The 12,909-nt window shown below is 48.4% G+C and overlaps 1 protein-coding gene across 1 annotated transcript in view; it reads right to left on the reverse strand.

Annotated features, from left to right (window-relative positions):
• The window catches only part of SPEG (striated muscle enriched protein kinase), a 495,656-nt gene that overhangs the window by 193,831 nt on the left and 288,916 nt on the right, over nt 1-12,909 (reverse strand). Inside the window, exon 10 of the mRNA XM_030208751.1 lies at nt 8,347-8,613. Coding sequence (XP_030064611.1) covers nt 8,347-8,613 — 267 coding nt within the window. The remainder of the gene's footprint in view (nt 1-8,346; nt 8,614-12,909) is intronic.

Consider the following 12,909-nt stretch of genomic DNA (forward strand, 5'->3'; position numbering starts at 1 on the left):
GATGTTATATTTACCCAGTCAATATTGGGTTAATTTAAATCACCCGTTATTATTGTGTTCCCCAGTTTGTTAGCCTCCCTAATTTTTGATAACATTTCTACATCAGTAGTGCACTCCTCTCATTATCCTTTTCCCCTTTACGCATGGAATTTCAATCCATAGGGATTCCAAAATGTGTTCTGTTTCCTGCAGAATTTTCAATCTATTTGATTCAAGGTTCTCCTTAATATACAATGCTACCTCTCCACCAATTTGATCCACCCTGTCCCACTGGTTATCTTCCTTCCACCAGGTCTCAGAGATACCTATTATATCTGATTTTTCATTTAGTGCAATATATTCTAACTCTCCCATCTTATTTCTTAGGCTCCTGGAATTCGCATATAGACATTTCAAACTATGTTGTTTCTATTTACATCTTGCTCAGCAGTTGACAGTGTTAATTTGCAATTTTTGTCTGCTTTTTCTTTAGATACTTGGTCTATCATGGTCTCTATTGCAACCTTGCTATCGGGATACCCTATCTTCCCTGTTTTGGTGATATATTTTTAAAAGATACCTTGTTCCAAGCCATGGTCTTTTGAACCACTGACGGCCTTCCTACATGTTTCACACAAAGAAAATGACTATTATATAATTATGAGTGGATGTATGTCTATAAAATGTAGGCGCTCGAAAGATAATGCCTACTTTTACACAATCCCCCAAATTCTATAAGGTAAAATTATGTATAATCATACCTGATAATTTTCTTTCCATTAATCATAGCTGATCAATCCATAGACTGGTGGGTTGTGTCCATCTACCAGCAGGTGGAGATAGAGAGCAAACTTTTGCCTCCCTATATGTGGTCATGTGCTGCCAGAAACTCCTCAGTATGTCGATATCAAAGCTCCATCCGCAGGACTCAGCACTTAGAGAATTACACCCACGAAGGGACACTCTGCCCAGCTCACCACCGCCGAAACGGGGGAGGGGAATTAACCCAGCTCATCCCCACACAAGTGGGGGAGGGGAATCCGTCCAGCTCATCCCCGCGGAGCGGGGGAGGGACACCACACCCGCCGATGCGGGGGGATCTGGCTTATCCTGCAACCGCAACCGCGGGAGGAGCTGACTGACCCTAACACCGCCGAAGCGGGAGGGGTACAAAGCTGCCCTACAGCCGCACGAAGCGGGAGGGAGTGCCGGCAGAATTTTAAGTCTCAATCCAGCCCCGTAAAACGGAGGGGAGAGGAATGCAGCAGCTCACTGTAACACAAACTCGTCTTAACTCTTGAAGAATCCAAGTGAAAAAACTTGAACACGAAGTCTTTCTGAAGTAACTGAAGACTAAACTTGAACCTGAAATGCAACCAGAATAAAAACAGTACAGATATCTGGGAGGGGCTATGGATTGATCAGCTATGATTAATGGAAAGAAAATTATCAGGTATGATTATACATAATTTTACCTTCCATATCATCAAGCTGATCAATCCATAGACTGGTGGGATGTACTGAAGCAGTACTCACCCAGGGCGGGACATTGAAATCCCTGACCTCAACACTGAAGCTCCAAACCGGGCCTCCGCCCGTGCAGCCACAGTCAAACGGTAATGCTTGGAGAATGTATGAGCCGAAGCCCAAGTTGCCGCCTTGCATATCTCTTCCAAGGAGACGGATCCGGCCTCTGCCATCGAGGCCGCCTGAGCTCTCGTGGAGTGAGCCTTCAGCTGGATAGGCGGCACCTTCCCCGCGGCCACATAAGCCGCTGCAATGGCTTCCTTGACCCATCTTGCCACTGTAGGCTTAGCAGCCTGCAGACCCTTACGAGGACCTGCAAACAGGACAAACAGATGATCCGATTTCCGGAAATCATTGGTCACTTCCAAGTATCTGATGATGACTCGTCTCACATCCAGATATTTAAGAGCAGAGTACTCCTCTGGGTAGTCCTCCCTACGAAAGGAAGGGAGACAGAGCTGCTGATTCACATGGAAGCGAGAAACAATCTTGGGCAGGAAGGAAGGCACTGTGCGAATAGTCACTCCTGCCTCAGTGAACTGCAGAAAAGGCTCTCGACATGAGAGCGCCTGGAGCTCGGAAACTCTTCTGGCTGAAGTGATAGCCACCAAAAAGACTGCTTTCAACGTCAGGTCTTTCAGAGATGCCCTCGACAAGGGTTCAAAAGGCGGCTTCTGCAATGCTCTTAGTACCAGGTTGAGATTCCACGCAGGCACCACTGAGTGCAGAGGAGGGCGCAGGTGATTAACTCCCTTGAGAAAGCGCACCACATCTGGCTGCGAAGCCAGGGAAGCACCCTTCAGGCGGCCCCTGAAGCAAGCCAGAGCCGCTACCTGGACTTTAAGGGAACTGAGCGACAGGCCTTTCTCCAGACCTTCTTGCAGGAACGCCAACACTGAAGAAATTGGAGCAGTGAAGGGAGAAAGTGAGCCTGCTTCACACCACGCTGCAAAGATACGCCAAACCCTGGCGTAAGCAGTAGAAGTAGAGCGCTTCCTCGCTCTCAGCATAGTGGCGATGACCTTGTCTGAGAAGCCCCTCTTCCTCAGACGCTGCCGCTCAATAGCCAGGCCGTAAGACCAAAGGGGGAGGGATCCTCCATCACCACGGGACCCTGATGTAACAGGCCCTGCTCCACTGGCAGCCGCAGAGGATCGTCGACTGAGAGCCTGATCAAGTCCGCATACCAGGGACGCCTGGGCCAATCCGGACCCACCAGGATTACCCTGCCGGGATGCTTTGCCACCCGGTCTAGCACCCTGCCCAACATGGGCCAGGGCGGGAACACATAGAGAAGCTCTTGTGTCGGCCACTGTTGGAGAAGAGCATCTACTCCCAGGGATCGAGGGTCCCGTCCTCTGCTGAAAAAGCGCGGCACTTGGCAATTGGCCGATGACGCCATCAGATCTAGGCTCGGCTGGCCCCAGCGCTTCGTGATGTCCAAGAACGCCTGAGCAGATAGCTGCCACTCTCCGGGCTCCAAGGTATGGCGACTGAGAAAGTCCGCCTTGACATTCATGACTCCGGCAATGTGGGCCGCTGAAAGCTGCTCCAGGTTCACTTCCGCCCACTGGCAAAGATTCATAGCCTCCTTGGCTAGAGGGGCGCTCTTGGTACCTCCCTGGCGGTTGACATAGGCCACAGCCGTGGCATTGTCCGACAGGACCCGTACAGGCTTCAACACCAGTACCGGGATGAACTCCAAAAGCGCCAACCGAATGGCTCTGAGTTCCAGGAGGTTGATAGACCACTTTGCCTCTGCAGGAGACCAGAGCCCCTGCGCTGTCCTTCCCAAGCAGTGGGCTCCCCAGCCCGACAACGAGGCGTCCGTCGTGACGACAATCCACTCTGGGGTCACCAGAGGCATTCCCGCAGACAACTTGTCTGTCTGCATCCACCAGCTCAGCGCCTTGCGCACTGCTGGGTCCAAGGGAAGGCGCACAGCATAATCCTCCGACATCGGAGTCCAGCGCTGCAGCAGAGAGTGTTGAAGTGGTCTCATATGAGCCCTGGCCCAGGGCACAACTTCCATCGTGGCCGTCATAGAGCCCAACAGCTGCACATAGTCCCAAGCCCGAAGGGGAGAGGCTACTAGGAACTGGTCCACCTGAGCCTGAAGTTTGACAATCCGATTGTCTGGCAGGAACACTCTGCCCACTTGGGTGTCGAATCGAACTCCCAGGTACTCCAGGGACTGAGTCGGGCGCAGCTGGCTCTTCTCCCAGTTGATGATCCATCCCAGGGAGCTCAAAAGAGCAACTACCCGGTCCACAGCTTTGCCGCACTCTGCATAAGAGGGGGCTCGGATCAACCAGTCGTCCAGATAAGGATGGACTTGTACCCCTTCCTTTCGTAGGAAGGCCGCGATGACCACCATTACTTTGGAAAAGGTCCGCGGAGCAGTAGCCAACCCGAAAGGGAGGGCTCTGAACTGGAAGTGTCGTCCCAGGACTGCAAAACGCAGAAAGCGTTGATGAGGAGGCCAGATGGGAATATGCAGGTACGCTTCCTTGATGTCCAAGGATGCCAGGAACTCTCCTGCCTTCACTGCCGCTATAACAGAGCGGAGAGTCTCCATGCGAAAGTGCCGCACTTTCAAGGCCCGAATGACCCCTTTGAGGTCGAGGATAGGCCGGACAGAACCTCCTTTCTTTGGTACCACAAAGTAAATGGAGTAACGTCCCTTGCCAAGCTGACTTTCTGGCACCGGAACGACCGCGCCCAGGCGGATCAGATTGTCCAAGGTCTGCTGCACTGCCACAGCTTTGACCGGAGACTTGCAGGGAGAGAGTACAAACCCGTCTTTTAAGGGTCGGCAGAACTCTAGTTTGTAGCCGTCTCTGATGACTTCCAGCACCCACGCGTCTGAAGTTATTGTGGTCCACTCGCCCAGAAACGAGGACAGCCGTCCTCCAATCTGCACTGGGGCGTGGACCAAGACCCCGTCATTGGGTACGAGACCCTGGGGGAGGACCGGAGGGAGCACCTCCGGGACGGCGGTCTCTGCGAAAGGAATGCTGCTTGGGGGAGAAATTCCTCTTGAAGGAAGAGGGGGCAGAGGAACCCGACTTGCCCGGGCGGTACATAAGTACATAAGTACATAAGTACATAAGTAGTGCCATACTGGGAAAGACCAAAGGTCCATCTAGCCCAGCATCCTGTCACCGACAGTGGCCAATCCAGGTCAAGGGCACCTGGCACGCTCCCCAAACGTAAAAACATTCCAGACAAGTTGTACCTAAAAATGAGGAATTTTTCCAGTCCATTTAATAGCGGTCTATGGACTTGTCCTTTAGGAATCTATCTAACCCCTTTTTAAACTCCGTCAAGCTAACCGCCCGTACCACGTTCTCCGGCAATGAATTCCAGAGTCTAATTACACGTTGGGTGAAGACGGGCTTCCTGCAACCGTCCTCTGGAGGTACCGGGACGAGTACTAGCCCGAGCCCTGACCTCGGGTAACTTCTTGCCCTTAGACGTGCCGAGATCGGTCACGATTTTGTCCAGCTCGACCCCAAAGAGCAGCTTGCCTTTAAAAGGCAACCTAGCCAGGCGGGATTTAGAGGCGTGGTCAGCAGACCAATGTTTCAGCCAAAGCCACCGCCGCGCAGAGATTGTCTGAGCCATGCCTTTCGCTGAGGCCCTCAAGACATCATACAGCAAGTCTGCCAAATAGGCTAAGCCCGATTCCAGGGCCGGCCAATCAGCCCTCAAGGAATGATCCGAGGGGGAAGCCCGCTGCACCATAGTCAGGCACGCCCTGGCCACATAGGAGCCGCAAACTGAGGCCTGCAAACTTAAAGCAGCCGCCTCAAAGGACGACCTTAAGGCCGCCTCCAATCTTCTGTCTTGGGCGTCCTTTAGGGCCGTGCCACCTTCCACCGGCAACACCGTTTTCTTAGTCACCGCAGTGATTAAAGAATCCACGGTAGGCCACAGATAGGCCTCACGTTCACTCACAGCCAAAGGATAGAGGCGGGACATAGCCCTAGCCACTTTAAGGCTCGCTTCTGGGACATCCCATTGAGCCGAAATTAAGGTGTGCATGGCATCATGCACGTGGAAGGTTCTAGGCGGGCGCTTCGTCCCCAGCATAATGGCAGAGCCAACAGGGGCTGAGGGAGAGACGTCCTCCGGAGAGGAAATCTTCAAAGTGTCCATGGCCTGTAACAACAGGTTGGGCAAATCCTCTGGGCTAAAAAGCCGCGCTGCAGAGGGGTCATCCGCTCCATCCGAGCGGGGATCCGTCTCCTCCAAGGAATCCGCAAAGGACCGTTGGGAGACCTCAGACACGCTGCCCTCATCTACATCGGAGGAAACAAATTCCTCCAAGGCCTGGGAATCAACCCGAGGGCGTTTACCTCTGGGAACCTCAACCTCTTTACCAGACGAGGGAGCAGGGGCAGCGTTGTGCATGAGGAAGGCCTGATGCAGCAGCAAAACAAACTCGGGGGAGAAACCCCCCAGACTGTGCACTTCCGCAGTCTGGGCAACAGCCCTAGACGCACCCTCAACCGGCGCTCGCAAGAGCGGGGGAGAGACATGCTGCGCATCCAAAATGGCGTCCGGCGCGAAACTCCGCGAAGGAGCCGCGCGGGAAGAACGGCTCTTAACTTTAGCCGCTTCTGTGCCGTCGCCCAAATTAAGGGCGTTCATGGCATTAATGTCTCCAACCTCAAGGGCGGCCCAAGAAGAAGCCGTCCGAGCCGCGTGGCCGGCCAAGATGGCGGAGGCGAGGAGCGGGGGATGGGCGTTTATGGCGGGAAAAACCGCCACGCCGGAGGAAGGACCGGGACATTCATCGGTCACGAAACTGTCACCCAACAAGGGCGAATCAGGCTTGAAGACCCCCGCATCCCCTCTAGAAGCGCTCAAGCGACCCGGGGAGCGACCCTTTGCGCCCTCGCCCTCCGACGCCATATGCCACGAGGAGAAGAATCGGGGAACCTCCTGCCCGCTATAAAAAGGTAAAAATTACCTGCTGTCCGCTCCGAGTTGTAACGACCTGGTGTCCCAGTGAGTAGCTGCAATAAACGTTTAAATAAACGTCGAAATAAACGCCCTTAAAGATGTTCAAAATTTTTTTTTTTTTTTTAACGGAGCCAGCGGGAGGGGGGAGAAAAGGAGGGACCTGGCACCACCAGGTTTGCACTTGCTCAAAAGAGCCCTCAACCCCAGGCACTCAACAAAACCTAAAAATTAGGCTTGGAGGCCTAGCCAGAGCTGCTGCTGTGTGTGACCACCACCTGCTGAGATAGAGAACATACTGGGGAGTTTCCGGCAGCACATGACCACATATAGGGAGGCAAAAGTTTGCTCTCTATCTCCACCTGCTGGTAGATGGACACAACCCACCAGTCTATGGATTGATCAGCTTGATGATATGGAAATGGCATTACAATTTGCGTGTGCAATTTAACTGAATAATGAGTCAATTAGTGCTGATAATTGGGCCCTAACAATCAATTATTGGTGATAATTGGCATTAAATTAAATTTATGTGTGACTCCAAAAAGGGGGCACAGCCATGGGAGGGTCATGAGGAGATCAGGGGCATTCCTGCAATTTATGGAATAATATCAAAAAAGGGGGATCCGCACCTAGTTTAGGGAAGGGAAAGGGAAATGGGACTTGATATACTGCCTTTCTGAGGTTTTTGCAACTATATTCAAAGCGGTTTACATATATTCAGGTACTTATTTTGTACCGGGGGCAATGGAGGCATGAGGATATGCACCATGGCTCACTTGGTATAAATGCTTGTGCATAATGGGGCCTCTTTATTAAAGGGTTGGCGCGTGCCAATCCGGAACTGTTGCAGGAGCCTGGCAGCGGTAGTTCTCACTCCCAGCATGCACCGGTGCTTACCCGGCAGTAATTGGGCACAGGAGCCCTTACCACCACTGCAGTCTTAATGGGAGACGGTAAGTGCTCCCCCCCTGTAATGGCAAGTGGTTCACTTTGAGAAAAAAAAAAGAGAGCCTTTTACCCGCTGCGGTAAAAGGGGCCTCAGCGTGCGTCAAAAACTGCAGCTTAGTAAAAGGACCCTAAAGGTAGTTGTGGATCCCAGCGCTAAGTGTTGTCCTATAAACAGCCTCTAACTTTGGTCCAGTATATATGTATACATATTCCAAGGGGGGTAGTTTGGGTGGAACAGGGACAGAGTTCTGATCGGTTGATATTTAAAAGGGTTTATCCTAAAAGGAACAGCAGAATCTTCTAGCTGGATAAGTCCTGCCAAGACAAGTAGTGGGACTGCCATGGGATGGTCAAGGGGTGGAGCCAGCATTGAGAACAGCATTATCTGGGTAGTGCTGATTTTGTAGATATGTACTTTATAATTTTGTACGGCATAAAAGCTGACCTAAGTTGCATTGACCAGAGGGGTGGGGTTAGAGCAGGGAGAAGGCTTTTCTGTTTTCAATACAATGTGTGATGTTTTTAGTCAAAAATGTACCTGCACCAAAAAGGAGGTGCGATTGGATGTGGGGTACTTTTTCATCAGGAAATTCTCAAAGCAGACATGTGTATGCATATATTTACTTTAAGAACTAGTATAACATCTATTCTGTGTCTAAAAAGTACTTGTGGACCTTGCAGTCAGGGGTGCCAGTCTGAAAATTGCTCTCATAAATGATTCTTCTCTGCTCAGTTCCTTTGGTGGTGTTATTGCTGAAAATACTGCAACATGTAATGGTCTTCCTACAGGGCATGAGATGAGACATCCCAAAACAACACTTTAGCAACTTCTGGTGTAATATGTATACCACCTGTAGAAATGTAAGCAGGGCTCCCCTCCTTCTTTGGCATGCATGACAGTAGCTGAGGACAGTTGCCTACCTTTGGCAGTGCTCAGTTTGCACGTATATACTCCACTGTCATCTTCATGGACCGAGTGGAGAAGCAGTTTGCATTTTCTGCCATCAAAATGCATCTTACAGTTGAGGAGGGCAGGCTGGAGGAGTTTCCCATGGGAGAGCCAGTCCACATCCACATCCACATCTGGGGGGTTTACAATCAGACATTCAAAAAGCGCCATCTCCCCAGCGTTGACTGTAACATCTCGCACCGGTGACAGAATGGCTAGAGACTGGATGTCCAGGTGTGCTGACAGGAAAAAGATGTAAGAGAAAGCAAAAATCCAACATAGAACAAACCAGGAAAACACACACAGCAGCAGTTAGGAGAAGGGAAAGGGAAGAGGGTAACAGGGTGAGTAACATCACAAGTCAGCAATCAATGATCCTGATTCGTCTTAGAGGCATAAGAAACGAGAAACTTTTAGGAAAAGGCCCAGTGGGACCCCCCTCCCCACCCCACAGAGAGGATCTTTCACTCTTCCACTTCTAGTCTTTACTTGGCTGTTTGAGCACGAGTATGTTTGGGGAGATGGGGAGTCCTGTTGCATGAACTATGCTCCCCAGCATTAACGTGGTTTTTGACCCTTTCTGCATGAAAAGGAAAACAAGACTGAGCAGGAAAAAGCCGCTCACACCATCCTTTTACACAAAAAGACTTTATTAGGGACAGTTACAAACTACAGGACTGAATCTCACAAGTTGTATGAGCAGAGAGAACAGGACAATATCTGAGGGTCACCTGCTACACAGGTATTGAGTCTGTCTGCTAGCTCTGAGAAACAGACCCTGTGTTCTCCTCATAGAGCCTGGGCTTTGGAGTCAGCAGCAGTTCAGGAGCTACTGCATGGAGTGAGTCAAAATCATTTCACCTGACATGAGTTGGTCCCACTGGAAGTCAGATACATTTGTTCAGGCTTGGCATTCTCATTACTCAGCAATGATTACATATCAAACCATTACTGGGGTAATTCTATAACTGGGCAGCTGGATGCAGCATACCAAGTCCAGTTCTATAATGGCATTTGAGCATCAAAATCCCATTAAAGAAGACTAGTGCAAGTCAGCAGCTATGTACCTAGGTGCACCCACATATGCCATATCAATAGTGGGCTTACATATGTGCACCTAAATGCAACACTTTAGTGCATAATTTACAGTATTCTGCAAGTTACATGCATTAATGTTGCTACCATCCCTGCTCCTCCCCTGTGAATGTCCTCCGCCCCCTTGCATTTACACGTTAAGCGAGTTGAGGACATCACTTATAGACAGTGTTAAGCCTACACCTAGCACTTACAGGCACAAGTGTACAGTTATCCGCGTAAGTGCTAATATTCTATAACAGAAGTGTGCAAATAGCGCTTCAGTACGCCAAGGTTATAGAATGATGGGGAACCTGTTGTAGAATGATAGAGTACATGCTATAGAATGTTAGGGTACTTGTAGGATGATAGAGTACTTTTTGTAGAGTGATAGAATTGTAGGGTATTTGTAGAACGATAGGGTACCTGTTGTAGAAGGTACTTGTAAAGTGATAGGGTACCTGTTGTAGAAGGTACTTGTAAAGTGATAGGGTACCTGTTGTAGAAGGTACTTGTAGAACGATAGGGTACCTGTTGTAGAAGGTACTTGTAGAGTGATAGGGTACCTGTTGTAGAAGGTACTTGTAAAGTGATAGGGGTACCTGTTGTAGAAGGTACTTGTTATAGAATGATAGATAGGGTAGGATGATACAGTATTTTTTGTAGAATGATAGAGTACATGTTATAGAATGTTAGGGTACTTGTGGGATGATAGAGTACTTTTTGTAGAGTGATAGAATTGTAGGGTATTTGTAGAACGATAGGGTACCTGTTGTAGAAGGTACTTGTAGAGTGATAGGGTACCTGTTGTAGAAGGTACTTGTAGAACGATAGGGTACCTGTTGTAGAAGGTACTTGTAGAGTGATAGGGTACCTGTTGTAGAAGGTACTTGTAGAACGATAGGGTACCCGTTGTAGAAGCTACTTGTTATAGAATGATAGGGTACTTGTCCAGTCATACTAACAATAAAATGATTAACAAAGACGTAAAATCCAGTTCTTATACATCATTGTAAGTTATAAGTCATATGAAAACATCATTTTTGTGCCTTTAGGAGCCTCCTGAACTTCAAAGCATTTTAGCACTCTGATCTCTCTTGGTGCTGCTCTTACCTTTCTTGACCCTTCTGAGCAGCAACTACAGCGCTGTGGCTGGGACAGGAAAGAGCCAGAGCAGCTGCTCAGCCTTGATGGCTGCTTCTCAAGGGATCAATCCAATTTATGAACAGTTATAGAGGAGGCAGATTGCAATCATTACACTCTCAGTATCTCTTACATCACATCTGGTTAATACACTGCTCAGTTCTGTGTCTCTGGATTAACAGAAAAGGCCCTATTTCTGCATTATGGGTACATGCTGTAGTGCCAAACAGACAGGCCAACAAAAGCATCAGTAATATAAACAGAAAGAAGATTTGGGGTAGCAGGAACAGAACAAAATCTTTCATCTCTCCTTTCTTTCCAGGCAGCCAGGTATGCCTCTTACCCCAGTGTCTGTATTTGCACAAATTTGAACTACACTGTAAGGTGAACAGGTTACACAGTGGAGTGCACAAAGAAATCTAGCTACTCCTTTACAAAACTCTTCCACAAATGTATGCAGTGACAAACATACAAACAATGCCATGTTTCCAAACCCTGAACATTTCCTCTGCCACATCAGAAAGGAGGAGGCATGAAACAGCCTGAAGACACAGACATAAAGAACAGCTACATGATATGGGGAGAAAGGAGCCTTATACAGATCTTTAGGAGTTGATATTCAAAAGATCAAGATGTTTAACTTCAAGAGTTAAGCATCTAGAGCTACATACATGATGAATTCCCTCCTCTGGCTAGGCACCCAGGGATTGGTAGCATGGAATGTTGCTCTTCTTTTGGGTTCTACGTGGAATGTTGCTAATATTTGGGTTTCTACCAGGGACCTGTGACCTGGATTGGCCACTGTTGGAAGCAAGATACTGGGGCTAGATGGTCCATCGGTCTGACCCAGTATAGCTATTCTAATATTCTTATGTTCTTTACAAGGTGCTTAAATTTAGGTTCCTAAAGTGTGGGTGTCCCAAGTGGGATTTGGAAGCCTTAGTTTGAAACTTAGAAACAGAGAAAATGAGGCAGATAAAGATCATATTGCCTATCCAGTTTAACCATCCATACCATGAACACCTGAGAAAGGCAAATAGTTTTACTAATTTTAGGGCCCTAATATTGAGGTGCCTATGTCAGGTGCTTGGTAGTGATGGGAACCCAGAAATATTTCATTTTAGTGCTTGTTTTTGTTTTGGAGGGTTGGAAATGAATATTGTTTAAGAGTGTGCACTGTGTGAACATAGGGGTGGATTCTATATAGGTTGCCCAGAGTTAGGCACACAGATCACAGATACATGTATAAAGTAATTGGCTAAATTGGTAATAACAGTCAAAAACTGGCTTAACACTAATTGGCACTTAATTACTGATTACGTGTTTATCTGGTCTGCGCCCCTATTCTATAACCTGTCACCTAATTCATCTCGAATGCAACCCCAAAAAGGGTGTGGCCAAAGGAGGGGCATTGGCGAGACATGGGCAAAGTTACAGAATACGTCCATTTCTGCGCCTAACTGACAGTAGTTAGGCGCCAGAATTGACACCAGTCTGGCAGGCATAAATGCTTGATCCTGAAGTTAGGCATGAAAATGACTTAAGCTAGTATTCAATAAAAGACAGTCCCACATGGAACTGCCTTTACACAGTTCATACTCAGCACACATCATCTCTACACCCTGGAGGAAAGGAGAAACAGGGGTGATATGATACAGACGTTCAAATATTTGAAAGGTATTAATCCACAAACGAACCTTTTCCATAGATGGGAAGGTGGCAGAACTAGATGAAATGAGATTGAAGGGGGGCAGACAAGAAAAATGTCAGGAAGTATTTTTTCACAGAGAGAGTGGTGGATACTTGGAATGCCCTCCCGCGGGAGGTAGTGGAGATGAAAACGGTAACGGAATTCAAAAATACATGGGATAAACATAAAGGAATCCTGTTCAGAAAGAATGGATCCTCAGAAGCTTAGCTAAGATTGGGTGGCAGAGCTGGTGCTGGGAGGCGGGGCTGGTGGTTGGGAGGCGGGGCTAGTGCTGGGCAGACTTCTACGGTCTGTGCCCTGAAAGTGGCAGAAACAAATCAAGGTAAGGTATACACAAAAAATAGCACATATGAGTTTATCTTGTTGGGCAGACTGGATGGACCGTGCAGGTCTTTTTCTGCCGTCATCTACTATGTTACTATGTTTGTGAAGAAACAGTGTGTTTTAAGCCTGTAAAACGTATTGGATATTTTCCTGTCTTAAATATGTCTGAAGTATATTTCTCCTTTTTGGCCAGCAAATGGTGCATGTTTATAGTTAAAGCTGTTACAGAGGACTAACTTCTCTTTCTTTTATTTGGAACACAGATAATAGGAAGTACCTGTAG

The sequence above is a fragment of the Microcaecilia unicolor genome, chromosome 7, assembly GCF_901765095.1.
Source record: "Microcaecilia unicolor chromosome 7, aMicUni1.1, whole genome shotgun sequence".
NCBI lineage: Eukaryota > Metazoa > Chordata > Amphibia > Gymnophiona > Siphonopidae > Microcaecilia > Microcaecilia unicolor.